At 55.2% G+C, this 19,309-nt stretch overlaps 4 protein-coding genes across 4 annotated transcripts; 1 reads left to right on the top strand and 3 right to left on the bottom strand.

Annotated features, from left to right (window-relative positions):
* Positions 1 to 610: 610 nt before the first annotated feature.
* LMH87_008158 (uncharacterized protein) lies at positions 611 to 2,018 on the bottom strand (the record flags this gene model as incomplete). Its single annotated transcript, XM_056195151.1, has 5 exons — positions 611 to 1,011; positions 1,065 to 1,241; positions 1,291 to 1,770; positions 1,820 to 1,939; positions 2,000 to 2,018. The coding sequence occupies 5 exons, from the start codon at positions 2,016 to 2,018 to the stop codon at positions 611 to 613; spliced, it is 1,197 nt and encodes a 398-aa protein (XP_056057249.1).
* A 524-nt stretch (positions 2,019 to 2,542) lies between these two features.
* On the bottom strand, positions 2,543 to 3,856 carry LMH87_008157 (uncharacterized protein; the record flags this gene model as incomplete). The annotated part of the gene is made up of 2 exons (XM_056195140.1): positions 2,543 to 2,638; positions 2,711 to 3,856. 2 exons carry the CDS (start codon positions 3,854 to 3,856, stop codon positions 2,543 to 2,545), a joined length of 1,242 nt encoding a protein of 413 aa, XP_056057248.1.
* Positions 3,857 to 6,011: 2,155 nt separating this feature from the next.
* Positions 6,012 to 7,872, top strand: LMH87_008156 (uncharacterized protein; the record flags this gene model as incomplete). The annotated part of the gene is made up of 5 exons (XM_056195129.1): positions 6,012 to 6,061; positions 6,129 to 6,196; positions 6,382 to 6,399; positions 6,475 to 6,627; positions 6,710 to 7,872. 5 exons carry the CDS (start codon positions 6,012 to 6,014, stop codon positions 7,870 to 7,872), a joined length of 1,452 nt encoding a protein of 483 aa, XP_056057247.1.
* Positions 7,873 to 8,863: 991 nt separating this feature from the next.
* On the bottom strand, positions 8,864 to 12,539 carry LMH87_008155 (uncharacterized protein; the record flags this gene model as incomplete). Its single annotated transcript, XM_056195117.1, has 4 exons — positions 8,864 to 8,891; positions 9,009 to 9,496; positions 9,545 to 11,848; positions 11,895 to 12,539. 4 exons carry the CDS (start codon positions 12,537 to 12,539, stop codon positions 8,864 to 8,866), a joined length of 3,465 nt encoding a protein of 1,154 aa, XP_056057246.1.
* Between the last annotated feature and the right edge of the window lie 6,770 nt (positions 12,540 to 19,309).

Below are 19,309 nucleotides of genomic sequence, written 5' to 3'. Positions count from 1 at the left end.
ATGTGGTTGTAGAGCGGATCAGAGACGCTCAAAAAAAGAGAAGAGGCGATCGATGGAGATGTGGTGGTCAAAGAATTGCAATGGCAAGTGAGAATGTAGAATTGAAACCTGCCCTCGTACGACCGACCGAAGCTCGCACCGTTGCACCGCGGCATTAGCATGTGCCACTGCCGAGCCCGTTCGACGACGTCATCCGGCCCTTGACGCCGATCTGGGGTGGTTGGCGGTCGGTACATTGCAGCTCCACAGTCCTTGCTACAAGTGCTGTCGCCAAATGTTCAAGCCAAAGATGAATTGCTAGTTCTCGTAGAGCATCGTTGGAAATTATTTTTGAACCAGTCACTGGTACTTTGTGATATGCGTTTTCATTCGGCGCCGCTTCATGCAGTAATCAATCTATTTGCGCTGATATTATACGCTGTACGTATCCAATGCTCATACTAAAAGATGCTCCCCGCCGTCGTTTCGTATCAAAAAAAGAATCGGGGTATAAAATAAAGCAAAAAAAGAAATTCAAACCATGATCCTGCAGCCAAACCGCAAGTGCCCTCTAAGCCAAAACGCCCCAAGCAATGCAAACTCCGTATATGCGTCCCATAGCTCTGCAACATTAGCCCCTCGCCGCCGCAGATGCCGGTCTTGAAGGCGTCGCCGGAATTGCAAACGACGCTGACCGTGCCGACGTCGGAAAGCTCAGCACGCCCGCATCCTCGCCTTCGGCATCGCCGTCTTCCATGCCCGGATGGCCCTCGGGCAGCCTCTGCACGCCGTAGCCAATGACCTGAAATATGTTGGTGCGGCCGCCGTTGGTGGCCATCTGGAGCTGCTCGTGGAGACGCGCGAGCTGGTACTGGCGCTTGATCGGGGCAAAGACGGGCTGGGGCACGAGTGGCTTGGGCTTCCAGGCGCTGAGGGCGGCCATGACGGCGCCAGTTTCCTCGTCCGAGTCGACGGGGCCTTGGTTCTCTTCGTCCTCGTCCGGCACCGGGGCGTTGGCATCCAGAGCAGCCTCTGCAGTGGGTTAGCGGCAGCTTTCAAATTATGTATTGCGTGAAGTGACGTACTCTGCTGCTTGGCTTGATTTTTCTTTTGATATGCCGCAAGGAGCATGTCATATGGTAGAGAACGGCCTGCGACAGCCCGCTTGGCGCCCATGCTGTGGCTCTTGCATGTAAGTGAACGCGCGCATGGCTGGCCGTTGGGCAGAATGACACCACATTGGCGCTCGACGTCGACGGGTCCTACAAATGTTAGCAGTGCGCGGTATGGTCAAGCACATGGGTGTCATACCTTTCGGCTTGGGCACTTTGGCTTTGGGCTCATCTTTCTTCTTCTTGGCCTTGGGCGCCTTTTCCGGCTCGCCATCAGCTTTGCGCTTCTTGCCTTTGCTGTCTTCGGGTTTCTTGCCGGCGCGCTTGCCGCCCTTTTTATCGTCGTCTTCGTCGCCGCCGCTTTCATCCTCATCCTTGTCTTCCGCCTTACGCGCCTCTTCCTCGCGCGCAGCCTCCTTGGCTCGCTCACGCGCTTCCCTCGCCTCTTTCTTTCGCTGGGCCTTTTCCTTCTTCACTTTTAGGCACGCTGCAATATGCGCCTTGGTGGCCGTTTTCAAGATGCTCTTCTTGCAGTGCTTGCACTGCTGCAGGTCGGGCGAATCTTCGAGGGGGCGGCCGGTCGCAAAAGCCTCGCGGGCATCGTCGTCGAGCTGGTTGACAACGGGGCCGGGGGATGCGGCAGAGGCGGCGGGCGAGCTGACATTCTTCTTCTTTTCGTCTACAGTGTGTTAGTGGTGCGACCAGGTATCTTGTCGGTGTGCACGTACCTTCGACGACGCTACCGTCGCGCCAGTTGCCGGGCTTGTTGTGCTTGGGGGGGGCCTTCTTTAATTTGATGGTGCCGCCTTTGGTGTCTTTTTTCGCCGACTTGGTAGAGTCTTTTGCGCCTGCGACGATGGTTAGGCTGTTTGGTGATGCTGGCGATGAAGCTGTGGGTCAGCGCATACCTTTGGCTTCCGGGGCCATGGTGACTGATGGGAAGGGCGGAGAGATGCCAAACTGGCTTAAAGCGGGAAGGGAGGGGGCTGAAGTTGTAGCGCGAGACGGGAGGTGACGAAACTGGGATTTGGAAGATGAAAAATGATGAATGTCGCGCGCAGGCAGATGCGGCGTGGTCGAACAATGACTGTATCGCGGGCCGCGTGATGCTCGATGCGGACAGGCACCAGCCGTGGAGAGTGAGTGCAGGGGAGCGGTGCATCAAAGTTAGTCCGGCCGCATTCGGCGGAGCGTTGATTATTGCAGTGGCCGCTGTAAGTGACCGCTGTAAGAGACCACTGTAATAAGTGACCACTGTAAGTGTCCGCTTGGGCGCCGCCATTGACGGCGCTTAATTAAGCACCAGCCAATGCGAAATGAAGCATTTAATAAAAAGCGATTGACTGGTATATCTTGCTATGCTGCGCTAAAACAAGAAAGAAAAAAAAAAGGAAGAAAAAAAAGGAGTAAACTAGAGCTATATTTGTTCCGTCGCAATCATTGTGGTCAATTTATAATTCTTCAAATGATGGTTGCGTAGCTAAAATGTCGGTTTCTCGCCAAGTCTGGTAGACTCGGTCGCGGATAGCCATGTGGCCCTTTGTCCGCTAGACGGTGTTAGTCAGCCCGAAAACAAAACGAAAGATGGGATAAAACAGAGAGATGGAAAACTGACATACCGGATGAAAGGTCTTGCCGTAATATGTAGGAACATACCACATGGAGTTCAGCGCAGCCGCCTCGCCACCCTGCAGCAGCTGCCACGGATCTTCAAGGGTCGAGTTCGGAGGCAGCGGCACATGAGGCATGGTCGAGCCGTCATTGTCCTGGCCCCCAACCAGGAAGAACCAGGTCTCGTTGCGCAGGTAGTCCGGCTCAACCACCTGGGGCTCGCAAAAGCGATGCCCCTCAAACGCGTCGTCGTAGTCGACAAACAGGACCCTCGGCTCCGTAAACGCGCCGTTGATGACACGGACGGCCTGCTCGATGCGCCGGTTCACGCGGACGACCATGCGGTTCATCTTCCGGCGCAGGTCCCGCTTGAGCTTCGGCCCGCGCCACCACATGCCGAGCGAGTAGTCGTCGCACTCGTCCGTGTCGGCATTGAAGAAGCGGGCGTAGCCGGTGACGGTAATAGTGAACCAGGGCCGCTTCTCCCAGTGCACGCGGTCGAGGATCTCCATGATGAGCAGGCGCAGGCGCTGGTCAAACTCGGGGCCGGCAATCTGCTGCTCGGAGCGCTGCAGCGCGGCCTCGCAGGTGCCCGAGTAGAAGGAGTAGAAGCGGAAGATGCAGCTGTTCATAATGTCAAAGAAGCCCAGGTCGTTGCCGCCGATGGAGAGGAGGGCAAAGTCGGCCGAGTCGGTGGTGTTGAAGAGGTCAATCTGGGAGCGGGCGCCGCCGGCGAGGACGTCGTCAATGGTGGACCCCGTGCACGACAGGTGCTGGAAGCTGGAGGTGGCGTTGCGGTCGGGGTCGCTCTGGGCAGACATCATGTCGTTGCGGATGAGGACGGGATAGGCGTGGCTGCCGAGCCGGCAGTCGACTTCGGAGCCGTTGAGGCCGGTGCCGATGCCGGCAGAGTACGAGTCGCCGAGGGCGACGAAGCCGGTCGAGGGGAAGCCTCGCCGGTGCGGAAAGTCGAAGCCATCGGCGGGCTGTCCGCGTCGGCGGGCGATCTCTGGAGTTGGTTGCGGCTGCGAGGGGAGTGTGCTGTTGTCAGGCGTCGTCGGCGACCAGGGCCAGCTTAGACGCAGCCAGACGGGCAGCGCGTGGGCGGGTTGGAGGAGGAGTAGCGGCAGGAAGAGAAGAGCTGGTCTCGTCATGGTGGCTGGATCAAGTCGCAGCGGGCGAGGGCGTATATCATGCCGGAGAAGGATGACTAGAGGATGGAGGCGGATGTGGTTTGCAAAGCTGAGAGCTGTCGTCGGATGTGAGAGTTGTCGAGGGCCGTCTACCTGCTTAGCAAGGGTAGCGCCGCGTCATGCTCACTGGCGCGTGAGGATGGAGGGTAAGTAGGCTAGCCGGACGAAATGGTTGGCTGGCAGGGTCAGGTTCGATGAATCGAGAGAGCAGGATAGAAATGGAAGTCGGGTTGGTGGTGCATGTAGTCAGTTTACGCGGGCTGCCGTTGCCGTCGGTGTTGATGTATACTTTTCGTGGCAGAGTGCGTGGGCTGCCATGTGGTGAGGTGCGGCGCTGTTAGTGGTTGAGATGGCTCGGCAGGCAGAGACGGGCAGATGACCAGAGTTGCCACTGGGACTGTAGAACAGATGGCAAAGGATGGTCATTGGAAGGGCATCTAGCTAAGCTGTACGGAGAGGAAAAGGGAAGAAATACGCATGGTGTTTTTAATTTATTGCAAAAGTCAATAACCCCTAGAAATAAAAAATAAAAATAAAAATAAAAATGAATAAAAATAAAAACAGGTCGTCGACATGCAGAGCGGCCGTGTAAGTGGTCAAGGACGCCAGTTTAGGTCAATAACCTGGCGTTAACTAGGTGCGTAACTATCCCAGTTAAATACGTTACCGGTTCCTTGGTACCTACCTAGGCAGCCAGCAGCGCCAACAAAGTCAGAGTGGCCGCCAGCGAAAAGACGCGATCTGTACGACCACCTAAGCCTAAGCCAAAATATACATAATGGACATGAAACTAGCTGCTGCCGACAGACAGGCAAAGTACAGAAATCCGTTATTCTCTTGTCGCTCATTTCGCACATGTACCTAGCCAGACAGGTGTGCGTCTCACAGAGAGTACCCAGGTAACGTTGGTCAGTCATTTGTAGTAAGTAGCATCTCGCAGCCAGAGCTTTTTTATTCGATGGCCAAGGCCTTTGCGTGGCCATTGAAATTGACATGTGCCATTTTTCTTCTCTCTGCGGTAGAAATTGCACCTCGACATTTTTCCGTGTCCGAGAGGGAGACGAAACTTGGCCACCGTCTGGGGGAAACACCTCGCTCACTGTACAAGGAGAACTGAGTACGCGCACTCTGACTTTTTCCATTGTGACCGCCCTGGCTATTCATCAACGTTGGATAACGTCGCCGCTGGCGATGTAAAATACTCGCACTGAGCCACACGATTCCCCACCGACATGGTCCAGCTAGCATCGCCCAGCATCGCCCAGACATTGGCAGCCGTCCATCGTCCGTCGTCCATCCCCGGGGTATCGCCCAGTCTCGACCCTCCCGTTTGTCTCCTACCCCCTTCCCTATGTTCCCAATTGCCTTGCTCTGTACTGGCAGAACAATAGCTTGCGTCTAGCCCATCTCGTCATCATCCCCTCGTGTTCTCTCCAACCGGGGTCTCCAACCAGGCCCTCCAACCGGGCCCTCCAACCGGGCCCTCCAACCGGTACCATGATCCCCCACCCACCCACCTCCGCCTCTCTCCGCATAGAAGCCAAGGGCCAAGCACCCAAACACCCAGGCAAAAGGAGCCTTTCCTTCATCCAGCAATCCCCGCCTCCAAGTGTATGACGTCGGCGCCCGTGCCGAGCTGGCCACGTCCCAACGATAAACGCCCATTTTAACATGCATGCACGCCATCGCCGATACCAACCAGCTCGCGTTGTCAGGTTGTAACGCTTCGTGACAAGCTTTACACAAGTCTGACAATTTGACAAGCGTACGAATTTGACAAGCTTGACAAGGACGAGAATGCGTGCTACGGGTGTCGCGTCTTGTCCATCTTGATTCTTCATCGACCACAAACAGCCCGGCCGGCAACCCACGGCCGAGTCTAATCTACCAGTATTCCCCCAGCACCAACACCTGCACTACCCTACCTGCCACTACGCCATCATGACGTGAACCCGCCCGGATCATCACCAACGCACATTTCCCTTTTCCAGTCCACACATTTACCAGCCATCACCAGCTGAAACAAGCTTCCGCACCCCTCTGCACCCCCTCCACCACCACCGCCACACTTTCCCCAAAAAACCGGTTTCCCCCGCCACCAGTCAACAGCCTCACCATGCCACGGCATCGTCCGCCTCTGATCCTCTGGTCCTCTACCAGTAATCCGTAATCCTCCCAATCACCAACCAAGCACCTGTATTCCCGCTGACGCACTCGCCCACCACGTTGCTAGTAGCCTTTGCCCATTCCTCTTCTGCATGTCCTACGGCCACTACGTCAGAGAGCTCATCCTCACCCTTCGTTGTCCTGCGTCCCCGCAAGCTCCGTAGTTGCCAGTATTAATAGACATCCATACATCCTACACTCTTCCCATTCCTCCTTCCTCCCGGAAAACGTACCGTCTTCAAACAACATCATTCTTTCCCAGATACCCCCCTCCCGCAATAAACCTTCACGCAAAACTCACCCACGACCAAGGTAGTCAGCCCACTTACAACGACAAGGTAGGTCCGCTCGCCCAGCTTCACCCCTCACCCCGCTACGCAACCTTTGATCTCGTTCTTACACATACAAAACAGCCTCTCACAGCTCAAGAAATACAATGGAAACCATTTCTCAGATGGCTTCCACCGCTGCAAAGTACGCGTTTGGCGACTCCTCCAACCAGGAGCCCATCTCCGGCACCCAAGGCGACGTCGCCAAGGGCGAGCCCTACGACGCTGGCAACCTAGGTACGTGAACCATGGAGCTTCCATTGCTCCCTTCTCCTCTTCCTCCTCACCTCGGGATGAAGACGACTAACACGCCATCCAGAGGCCAACGACCAGGAGCGTCTCCGCCAAAGTGACGTCAGATCCGTACCCGGCGCCTACACCACCTCGGGCGACGACTTTGACGGCGTCTCCAAGGGCCAAAACACCGGCAACATCACCACCGCCACCAATGCCACCGCCGACGACGGCTTCACACGTCCCCAGCACGACATGTCGGCGCCCGGCCTCGGCGCTCGGGACGACAACGTCGGCGGTATCACCACGTCGACGAACCGCACTACTGACAGCGGCTTCACCTCGCCGGGCGGGGACATGGGCGGCAGTGGCCGCGGCACGTCTGGCCTGGACAACACTCGCAGCTCCGGCTTGGAGGACACGCGCAGCTCTGGTCTCGACAACACGCGCAGCTCTGGTCTCGACAACACTCGCAGCTCTGGTCTCGACAATACCCGCAGTTCTGGCCTAGATGACACCCGCAGCTCTGGTCTGGACAACACTCGCAGCTCTGGTCTAGACAACACTCGCAGCTCTGGTCTGGACAACACTCGCAGCTCTGGTCTAGACAACACTCGCAGCTCTGGTCTAGACAACACTCGCAGCACCTCCGGCCTAGACAGCAACAACGACCGTAACACTTCCAACCAGAACCTCAACGCTACCGGTGACAACCTCACCAACCCAGATGTCCACCGCGCCGACGACGCCGCGAGCCGCAACATTGACAGCAAGAGCAAGCCCTCCGAGAAGCCCTCCGCCGAGGACGAGCCTTCCGTTGGCGTCTCCGGCCCCGGTCCCCGCGATCTCTCCAGCGTCGCGCGCGAGCACGGCGGCGACGCCGGCTCTCACGGCTCCGGATCCGCGTCCTCGGGCACCAAGGCTACCGACTCCAAGGACAACAGCAACGACAGCGGCCTTCCCGCCGACCAGAGCGAGGAGCAGGGCACTGGCGAGCAGTACGTCAAGTCCAGCGGTCTGCAGGCCGACGGCGGTGACTTTGACGCCACCAAGCCGGGTGCGGGTCGTGAGGCGGACCGCCTCATGGAGCAAAAGGGCATCGCCCCGACGGCAAGCAGCAAGGGCAAGGAGAGCAGCACCAGCAGCAGTGGTGACCACAAGACGCACGGCAGTGGTAGCGGAGAAGGCAAGGAGAAGGAGAAGCATGGTCTTGTGGAAAAGATCAAGGAGAAGCTGCACAAGCACTAAGCCGGCGATGAAATACATATAATATGATATCCTGTATCGAAAGGGTTGATGGGGCATCTGATGGAGTGGACGACTCGGATGAGTTGCGCTGATTAATGACTTTTAACATGAATTGAATATTTTCTCTCTTTTTTTCCCAAACCATCTATCAAATCAACAGCACATTGCACGAGGTTTCCAACATTGACTCCATTGGCAAAATAAAATAAAACTGTACTTTGATACTGGTTCAAGCTCCATTCAGAATAGACAAGACTCCCGCCATCTGTCATGACAAGTGCGAGAGGGAACCTCGTCCCCCGTGAGAAAATACATGCCAAGGTTTCCAGATTTGACAATCTCAAATCGTCCCTGTTCACAACAAAGATAGCTACATGAGAATCGAGGCCAAATCCAAGACTCCTTTCAGAATCCCAAAGACTCCCGTATCTGCTAGGACAGAAAGTACGAGGGATGGAGAATCTTGACTTGAATAAAAATAAATAAACGCCAAACTAAATGGGCTTTCCACATGTTTACCCCTACATGATCCATGAATATTGAGATATACGCACACACACACACACAACCACACAACCAACACCCCCCTCCTCCTCATCATCATAATCTCCGTTCCCGTGTCCCCCACATAAATCACACCGACTTCACCCACCATGTCCACATCGTACGACCACGGGCGGGTGCAGGCATGTCATCGTTTATACCAATGAGAGCCAGCAGCTCCATTAAACCTTCTTCAATTCCCCTGGTCCGTCTCGAGTACGTTTCCCAGTCGCCATCGTCATTGGTTCGTCTTCCTCGCTCGGCTCGATGGCGTGGGGTTGGTTGGGGGGCCGCGGGCCATCTGTACATGTTCTCTCTTCCCAAAAAAGGTCTTGTTCAAAAGGGAAAACGTCGCTCGGGGTTTTCGTCGCGGGTCGTAAATAAACGTTGCGTAAGTATAGTAAAAAAATCTATCCCCCTCAAAAAAGGGCAGTCCAAGTCATGATTCTCATAGGAATCCAGACTCAGCCAGCACTCTATCCGCACAAAAGAAACACAAGTCAGCAAAAGAACAAAACTTCTCTTGGTTCGCCGTCTATTTTCCTCTTTCGTCGTCGTCTTTTACACGTCCTAGGTAAGCGGGTCTTACGAACCTCACGATTTTCTCATCCTCACGCTCGCGCGGCTCGACCTGCAGACTCTTGTCGTACATTTCGTGGACATCGCCCGCCGCTTGCAGGTTGCTGATGACGTAGTCCTGTAGCTCAGGCACTGGCTGCAGCGAGTACCCCACGTTTTGGTACTGCTGAATGTCGCGAATCACTTCGGCCGTCTTGGCTCGCTTCGCAAAGTTAATCAAGTTCGTCTTCTTGATAATCGACGGGATGCCGTCTTCGATAAATGTCAAATCGGTCAAGTATACCCCGAAAAACGGAATGCACGGCGGGTTCGCCGCGTGCAGCGCCTCGCGATACTCGCCAAAGTTTTTCGTGCTCGCCATCAGCTTACGCATCGTCTCCAGCACCATCTGCGTCCGCTGCGGCACCTGGTCCCACGTTCGCTTCAGACGCGCAATCGGCGCCGTGCTAAGCGCCGAGATGATTGACGTCATATTAGAAAAGTTGTTCAGTGTTCGGCATTTCTAAATCCATGTTAGCTTCCTCGCATGCACTAGAATACGTACACTTACGTCAGCTACCGAGACAAAGTGCTTAATCACCACGACTCGCTTCTTGACGTCCATTTGCGCCAGGATCATTTCCGCCACCCAATTGGTCATTGAATTGGAGTGCAGAATCAGTGCCTTGACGTTCGGGGCAGGCTCAGCTTCACCCTCGCCAACCTTTTTCTGCCACGTCTTGTTTAAACACTCGGTTGCCTTGATCTTGCCGTAGAGTCTCGACTCGATGATGGTGAGCTGACGAGCGAACTCAACCACATCAATGTCTAAGAATTTCAGCTTCTTCATGTTCTTAGGCATAATCGGTGAAGGCGTGCTCTGATTCAGAGTCTGGATCATGCGCCTCGCGTTTGCGTCCTTGCCGCTCAGTCTCTGATCAAGCACAGCCATCAGCGGCCCAGAACCTGGGGTTTCTGTTGATTTGACTGTATCTCTTGCGAAATCGTATACATCTCGGATCAACTGCTTAGACTCATCGTTGTACTCTTCCATCCAGAAGCTGTCAAACCAACTCTTTAGAATATTGACCACGCGAAATCGAATAAGCTTTTGCTTTCTGTCGCGCCAAGTCTCGAAATCCGGTTGCGAGAGACCTTCAGGTGGTTGAATCGCGAAACGTTTCACTAGCAATTCAAACAGCTCTCGAGCCGACGTGAAAGACTTGTATGTGAGCAGAAAGGTGTTGTTAAAAGATGAGTCGAGCTTGTCGTGTCTTGTAAGCTGTTCAACAAGCGCCAGTAGAGAGCCACCCCTGACAGCGGGTTGAGGAGACTTTGTATCCCATGAAACATCGTTTTCGTGGTCGAGGCGTAAAAAGTCTGGCGTGTCATCTGCCTGCATGGTCTGAGGTGAAGGGTCTTCGCCGAAAATCTTTTTGACTTTGGAATAGTCTCCCTTTCGCAGAGCGCCAGGCGGCGGTTCGCCCTCGCTGAAAGACTGGGTAGTTATGAGCGGGGGTCGGGCAGGCGCCGTTCTCGACTCAGATCGCTGATGCGGGCGCTCATACGGCATTGATTCACCGCGCTGCAGCTGTGTGCGGGGTGCTGGATCCCGCGACCGCGATTCCTGCTTCTTGAGCGGCTGGAATTGCAGATTCGACTGTACCTGCTCTGACAGCAGCTGTAGCGAGTAGCCAACGTGGGCCGAGTTGGTCTCGAGTGCCCTGGCGCATGTTTGCACGTATTCAAGCCTGTTTTCCAGTGCTTCTCCTCGAACCTCTGACCACTCGTCGGCCAAGGGGCCGGCGAGTGCCTGGCAAGATAACAGCAAGTCCGCAATGTTGTCGTACAAGCTCTGCTTGGAGGTGCTAAACTCGGCGAGCTCAGGCGTTTGGAAACTGTCGCCTAAGGAGGAGAGATCGGCAGACTCAACGGTGGCGATCCAGGGTCGGAAGATTTCGACAACCTTGCCTCCTGCCAGACAGACGTTGTTGCTAATGACCTCGTGTCGATACGGCGTGACGATATTCTCGGGTTTACCGAGCGTCTTGTCGAGCTCACGCAGACTTGATATAAGCATACGCTTCATTTCGTCCAACCGCTCAAGCAATCTGCCGTCCAGGACGGCAGTCGGTTCGACAGCACCTTCATCGTCCTCTAGGAAGTTTGACGTTATGGGGTCGCGAGGGCCCAGACCGTTGTTTTGCCAGCTTCCACCTGCCGTGCTGCCAATGACAAAACCGGGAAATAGTCTCGGGATCTCTTCGCCACGCTGTTGTCGCGCGACCTCGACGTAGCTAAAGACGCCCAGGAGAACGCCGTCCGCTTCCTGGAGACATTTTTGGACCGATTCGGCATTGGGCCAGTCTGCTGCGGCAATGTGCGACGAGATGACCAGCTTGGAAAATTTGGACATCATGTCGCGAAAGTGGGGGTAGAGCGCCTTGTTTGTCGAAATGATGGATGGCTGGCCAGAGTGGTTGTCGGTCGTGCCAGAGCCTGCAGCAAGGAGCAGTCGCAAATGATCTGAAATATCTTCGGCCCGAGCTACATATTCCGAGCGACTGTTGGCGGTAATGGCGTCTCGGTAGCGGTCAATTGCGCGCTTCATGTTGGAGACCAGCAGACTCCAGCTGAGCGCGGGCGTCGACCCGTCATCAAAGAAAGATCGCGGAACGGTAGTCGTGGTAGGAAGGTTATATGTTGTGCTGGTAAAGGAAGTGGCGGAGGCGATATTCGGCGGCTGGTGAGGGCCATTTGAGAAGCCGTTGGCGGCGCTGTCGTTTCTTCTTCTCCGATTTGGCGAGGCTCCGCTGATGGAGTCCATAGAGTTGGATGGTGAGAGGGCTCCAGCGAACGAGATCCGTTGACGATTCTATCATGATTAGCATGCGCAAAGACAAATCAGCAAAGGAACATACGGGTCTGCGAGAGCCAAACATGCCATCGCCCTCTGCTTCTGAAGCGGACGCTGCTGAGTCGTCGTCTTCGTCTTGATTAAGGCCCCTGGCCATCATCTCGGCAGGGGGGCGCGTCTTGTCAGGCATGGAAGCATTCATGCGATCTCTGGGCCCAGTTTCGTTTATAGAGCCCGGGGATTCCAGCGGCAACTCCATGCTGCGATCACCCGTCATCATGTTGTAGTAAAAGAGTCGGCCATCGGGAGTCGCCTGGGGAATCCAAAAGTCGGCTCTCGACTTGTCACCGGAGTCGGTTCCCTCGAGCGGCAAGGCACCGGGCGCGTCGCCTTCGGACTCATCATCCGGATGCTCAAAACTCTCGTCGTAGACATCGTCTTCGTTTTCGTCGTCGCCATGTTCGACACGGCCATTGTGGCCCTGTTCGACCAGGTCTTCAGGGCCGGTGATGATTTGACAGTAATTGCTGGGGAACCAGCCGCGGACGCCGTTGATAACGCCGTCCCACCAGCCGCTTTCGAGCTGGGTAATGACTTGGATAACGTCGCCTTCGTGAAAGCTCAAGCTGGTCCTGTCGTCGGCTTCATAGTCGTACAGGGCGCGAACGTACATGATGCCAGGCGGCGTGCTGCCAACAGTGCCATCCATGGCTGTGAAGGATAATGGGTATCGATGTTTGGCGTATTAAAAAAAGCAACTTCTTGCTGTGAAGCACAGTAACGCGTCCGCGGACGTGAGGGTGGGTGGAAAAGAAATGTTGGTTGGTCGGTAGAGGCTACAGGTAGATGGTGTTATCGCAGATGGAGCCGCACGGCAGCTCTCGTGCCCGCTGCAGTTTTATTGAGGTACAAGGCGAGGACGAGATGCCCATGTCATCGTCGCGAGAGCATGCAGGCGAGTACGAGTTGGTCGAGAGCCGTGTGTGGTTGCGGCGAGGCTATAGAGGGCGACAGGGGAGGAGCGTGCCCCTCTCAGACCAATTTTGGCTGGCGTTTTTCGCGCAGGCGTGGCTTGGGCGAGCAAACAGGAAAGGAAAAGGCCGGGAGTCGAGGGAGATGGTAGATTCGATAGAACAGCGCCAGTGGGCGTGAGATGCTGATGGCGGAGGATATTTGGTATTTCAAAGCCGGGGCGGCTGGAGGTTTCCTGAGTCGAGAGAGGGGTGACGGCCGTGCCACTTGGTTTGACTGACTCCTGGCAAAACGACTTTGCGTACGGAGTAGGTATGGTATGGCTGACAACGGTCGGCGGTAGTATTGCGGTGTGGTGTGGGGAGGGGCTTTCGAACAAGAGGAGAGGAGGGGGGAGGGGGGTCACTAGTTGGCAGGGCTTTTCTTCCTCTCTGGTTTGGTGGGAGCAAGCGAATCAACGGCCTGAATCGACAGCCAGTGTGTATCAGTATTGAAAGGGAGAAACGAGGCAACGTCAAGGCATACGAAAAGATGCCTTGCCAACGGTTCGAATGGTTGATGCAACTGAGTTTGTCTGCAGTGGTTATTTGGATACAGGCGATGTACGTGGGAATCTAGGTAGGTAGTGTCGCCGCGGGGAGACGGGGTTGGTGCGCGCGCAGACAAGGAAGGTAGCGATTGTATTGGCAACTGGTGGGACAGGTACCTACATTGTCTCTGCGGGTTTAGGTACTGGCACTGGCAAGTTACCTGCCTAGGTACCTACTTAGGTATGTACCTAGCGAGGGGGTCCGTTGCATCGGCTGTTGGTGGTGCTGCCCGCTGTAAAAGCCGCTGCAACGACTGTCAAGCCCCCTCCCTACCTGACTAATTAGGTAGACTCGAGAGTTTGAGACAAATGCTAACCTGCATCGACTCGTTTCGACTATCTCGCTTTGTTTCCATCGGCAGATATAAGCAATGTCATCGTTGCTACTCGTCCTCATCCTCCGACAAGCCACATTCTCTACAATACAGCTTGGAAGACGGATGGGCTCATGCATCCAAGTAACCTCGACATGTCCAGTCTCACGCATGCTGTCTGTCGTGCATGTAGGCTTTACAGCCATCGGTCAGCTCTCCCCATCATAAACAGCCTCGTGCGGCGCACCAGCACACACACCTGCAGACATGCAGACGTGCAGACATGCATGCATGCATACTTGCAAACTAGTCAGTCCACTAACTTACTACATCTCGCGGTCACCCCAACTACAGCTGCTTCTGCTCTGGCCGGTTCCCAAACTGGCCGCTGGAGACGGACATGGTGGGGTTGCTGCTGATGCACCGGCTCGACGCAAAAGCTACTTTAGGCCACGCGAGGTTCGTGCATTGCGACGGCCTGGCTTTTCTGCCCGTCGTAGGCATATTCAACATTTGTGTCACGGCAATACGTAGCAGCCAGCAGCCAGCAGCTAGCAGCCAGCAGCACAGGCCGCCCGCAAGAGAAGCCTCAGTGCCCGGTCCCATCATATTCATCTACCGTGCCTACCAAAAGTACTCTGTACCGAGACAGCTATTTTACTGATACAAGGTACTTTTCTTTACCTGGGCATCCGTAGGCGTTGTACCAGTAGGTAGCCGAATTGCCAGAGCACCAGCAACTAAATTACCAGTAATACTGCGCACATGGAGTGCTGACTCCAACGTCCCCGGGCCCTTTCCGCTCCCCAGCTCGCGGCACGTGTTTTGCCTGCACTTGCGGTCCGCTCGCGCTCCAACGGCCAACCGAGGCGGACTGACCCCAAAGCCGCACGAGATGGGATCGCGAGCATGACAACTAGATTGTTGAAAATTCATATGACCTTGCTATCGTAAGCGCGGGCTTGAGGAGCTATTTACTGCAGCCACCACTACGCGAAAGTCAAGGTCAAGAAGGCACAAAAACCGACTGCAGTCGCCGACGGGCGTAAAAGGGTGCATCGTTCAACATGGACCAGCTAAACGACAAGTCCGTTGGCGATGCGCTCTGACGGTCGGATTCCCCAAGCGAGCGACTCACGATGTTGCAAAAGGAAACTTCAAACTGCCACCTCCAAAGGCCGATTGCAGTCCCAGCCGAGTTTGGCGCAAAAAAATAATAGTATAAAAAAAACTTTCTTTTGTTCCAAAGATGGCATCCAGTGTCGGGCCATAGCCACGTTCCCGCACCACCAAGAAGGATGATCCCATCACCACCTCTGCCTCTGCCTGCACATCCCTCCTTGCTTTTTTCCATGTCCCCTTTTCGTCTTTTCTTTTCTCCCCTGTGGCGTCCACCGTATTCCTTTTTTATCGTGCCGTGTCCAGCTCTATCTCGTCTGCATGTGTCTCACCATCTTCCGATCTCAACACACCGCAGCCAGCCAATAACGGCGACGAGCTTACCACGCCAACACGTCACCACCTAACCTGTACCTTGGGAAGAAAAATGAAATAGGAAAAACACATGCAGGTTCCCACGAAGAAGAATTCTCAATCAATGGCAAGAGTGAGAGCGTGGCGGCTAGGCAATATCTGGCGTTTCTTGTACGCCGCCTGTCCTTCAAGGCGGTGGCGCATTTTAAAACCCACGTTTTCTTCCACAACACGCATAAATCAAATTACCGAAAATGATTATGAAAATTCTCACCTTGTAAATCTCGAGCAGGTGTCAGCCCTGTTGCGCTCTGGATCGCCCCTCTCGAGACCGCCAGTCTGGCTCCCGGCACGTCTCTCTGCAACGCCGCCAGGCTCTTGCGCCTCGCGCATCGCGAGAAAACGAACGAGACCAAAAGGAAAAAAAAAAAAAAAAAAAAAAAGGACTCCTCATGGGGCGAGCGTATCCTTGAACCTGGCTGCTCTAGTCTGCTCGGAAGCCTCCCGCGGTCCCGCTAGACTCATGCTCCCCGGCTGGCCCTCGACTCCTTTTTTAGTCAACTTTGTGCATGGGTCGATGGGTTTCCGTACGGTGAGCCGCTATTCAAGGTCGAGCTAGCCAGCTCGATAGCTCTGCCCCCAAAACGAAGCAGACAGGGCCGGCCTGTGATGCCTTGGAAGAAAAGAGATTCCAAGTGGAAGCACACGGTGATTACCGATTTGCGGTGGCGCATGATGAAATGGGCGCCGAGTTCCTAAGCATTCGTGCTTGTGTTGTTTGCCCCTTGTTCGCGCCTCAGTGGTCAGACAGCGTCAGCCACCACAGCTTTCTTCGGTAGCGGTGCCCGGAAGGGCAGAGGCAGAGAGAGGCTTTTTTTTTCTTTCTTTTTTTTTTGCTTTTCTTTCATGTCGATGGCGTCTATTCCTCCCTGTCCTTTCAAAAGACGAGGAAGCCCCATTCTCTTGCCTTGTGCGTCCCTGACCGCCTCAAGCGACAAAAATAGAGAAGCCCAGCAACGACGACGCAGGCTGCGGGCCCCAATGCAAGCCTGCCTGCATAGCTGGAGCTGCTAATGCCTTATTACCGTTCAGGGGAGCCCACTCTCCGCTTCGCAGTGGAGGCGACGCCTCGTGTCTTTTCTCTCTCCCTCTCTCTACGGAGTACTTAGTAGTCGCAATCAATTTAGAGTCCATGACACCAGTACATTTGCAGCAAGAAGAGGACCTCGGTGCTTGGTCGCCCAGCCAGCTGGGTGTGTGGGCAACACTAAATAGAAACCGCCGTCCCTATCCACCCCGCGGGGCAGCTTCCCCCTCCAAGCTATTACCAGCCTGGGCTGAATTCATCGTCAGGCTGTGGAGTTTGCGTGTACTTTGATGCTTGGGCGATGCTGCCGACGCATGCGTTGGCAGTTCGAGGTCCCGTGGTGCATCGGCCGGTGACTATGCGCAGGTGGCAGTGTGTGTGTGTGGCCGTGTGCGTGTGTGTGTGGCCGTCCGTCTGTCACGATTCGGCCTCCGCGACGAGTGTCTCGGGAGAGAAGGGCAGCCTGCCTGGGCCACCGAGACCGAATCTGGCATTGTCGCGTCCAAAATGCGTTTTTGCTGATGAATGTCGCGATTGTGTCACTCGAATGGAGCCCCCCCCCCCCCCCCCCCCCCCCAAGATTCCACTTCCGCGGACTCGGAATCCTCGGGACTTGCATCATTCACAGCAAAAGCTGTCCCAGAATAAGAGGTACAAGAAGATGAACGGCCCTCTTTGGACGCGTCCGAGAGAGACAAGCAAGGCGCGCCTGGCGGAGCCGCCGACATGTGTTCCCTAGAGCTCTTGTGTGCTCGGCCTCTGGAACGCTCAGCCGCCTCGTACTTGCACAGCTATATACCAAAGAAACGATGCCAATATCTCGCGATTCCAACAATAGGCTTGCGCTTTCTTCTTCTTCATCTTCTTACGAGACTGTAGATGGAGCACGTTTTCAATGACAAAGGGTCCGCGCTTGCATTGTCAGCGCTTACTGCTATCGCTGACAATAGCAAGGCAGCCCGGCCGGCCCTTGCCACCATTTTCTTCTCTGTATCTTTCGAGAATGACTTGGGGAACAAAAGTCAGGGGCAAACTTGGCCTGTGTGCAAGGGATAGCCCACGATGACTCGCGTGGAAACGGGACGGGCCACCGGGGCCTCATTGTCCAAGGGACGGTCCGAGCATCTGGGCTGTGACATCAAGGAGGGCATGTATAATTTTAGGATATTTTTATTCGCTTTTGCCAGAAAGCTAATACTCGCACACTACTACTGGTGGTGTCATGCTAATACCAGTATTATGGACTGGGAAAAGAAAGGAAAAGGAAGCTGATCTCCCGCCTTGCGCCGTCCCACTCGACGGTCCTCTTTGGGGAATCCTGCGAAATTAGCAGGTGTCGCTGTAAATAGCTTGTGCTTCATTAATTGGCATGACAGTGCCTGGCCTGCAACTAATAGCGGCGAGACCGTGTTACGGAGAGCGGAACAGTGACCGTCTATTGGCAAAGCAGCGAGCCGTGTGAAACAGGGCCAGACACGGACCTGGGGCGCAGTACTTTGCGGCGAGGGGATACTAGTCGTGCAAATAGTTGTCGACCCAGCATTGACAACTGGTTCTGGGAGATTGGCGCTCCTCTTTCTTGGTGCTGGTAGTGGTTTGTCGCAGCCACCACCATCGTGTTAGCCGACACACCATCGTCAATGCCGTAAAGTGGTAGCATCTGCGCGTCGTTGCTAGGTACACGTCCCGTAGGCTTCTGCAAGAACCCAGTCGAGCCCGGAGCCCGCCATTCGCTCCTCACTCTTGACCGCATTCTTCATTACACTCTGTAACATGAAAAATAGAATCAAGCGGTCAACCAAAGTCGGCCTTCAGTTTGCAGGCGACAGGCTGCTCGGCGAGTCTAGTGCTATAGGTACGTTACCTGGGCGTGCGAGCGTGGCAGCTCGGCTGCACAAGCTCCAGAGGGCGCGGCGCCCAAAAGCCGCTATAAAATGCCCCGCCGCGGTGGATCTCATGCACAGCGGCCGCGTCGGCAGCATTGGAACCAGCAAAGTACCTACCTAAGGTAACCTACTGAGCACAAGCTAGTAGCCCTGAAAACGCGCTGTAATGTGATGTGTACCTAGCTATGACTTGCAATGTCTTGGGTCGAGCCAGTTCCATGGACCATGACAAGCTGTGGTTCCAGGGGGGTTTGCTCATGTTCTGGCTCTGCATGCCGGCCGCCTGCTGCCCGCGGGATCGAAGCCCTGTCGCGAAATCGACAAGAGCTTACCTACATGGCGGTGACGAAGAGGAAAGCTTGCTGCATCGGCACAAAAGCCTCTCTAGCAAGATGCAACCTCCATGGACAGGGCCAGGGGTGTTTAACCAGGTTGCGGGTTACCGTGTTCTCTGCAGCGACCGCTTCTTCTGCAACAAAAGACTTGCTCGATGCGAGAGGATCGTGATGCTGGGGGGAGCTTCTCGTGAGTGTGACTGGGCCTGAGGACACCTGATGCGACAGAGCAACTAACTTACTGGTAACGTTAATAACAGGTGCTACTGGTAGACAGGAAAGTACCTATCCCAGCCCCTGGGTAATTCTGCCAGCGGATGGGCTTACTGAGAGAGTTGTGGTTGAGCGAGTGCACAGGCACGACACCAGCCACCTTCTTTCCCCTCCCACCTCCCCCTCTTCCTCATCCCCCCTCATCCTCCATTCCCCTCTAAATCCAAGGCCGCCTTTAGAGCCAAGCAGAGACTTAAGCTAGCCTAAGGCTACGCCAGCGGAAGCTACCAGTACCAGTGCAGACGCACCAGCCAGCGTGTGACAAGGGGGAGATGAAGAGGAGAGGGGCCCGGCACAATACCTATTGTTCGTGACGGGACGGCATGCCGGCGCGCTCGTACCACTATACTGAGTACAGGTAAGAGTAATGATGCCAGCAAGCCCACACAGCCAGCAGTAGGAACGGAGTAGGGATAGCTCAGGAAAAGTAGCGACTCTTCATGCCTGCTAGGGCGGCGGGACGAACACGCTACCCGACTTGGTGGCGCCGACAATCACGTCTCGCCAAGTTTGTCATGAGCAGTGGGCCGGAGAGCCCAAGAGGGGGACG

The sequence above is a fragment of the Akanthomyces muscarius genome (assembly GCF_028009165.1).
Source record: "Akanthomyces muscarius strain Ve6 chromosome Unknown contig_16, whole genome shotgun sequence".
Lineage (NCBI taxonomy): Eukaryota > Fungi > Ascomycota > Sordariomycetes > Hypocreales > Cordycipitaceae > Akanthomyces > Akanthomyces muscarius.
Note: the sequence above shows the minus strand (reverse complement) of the source record. Positions and strands in the feature narration are given on the sequence as shown.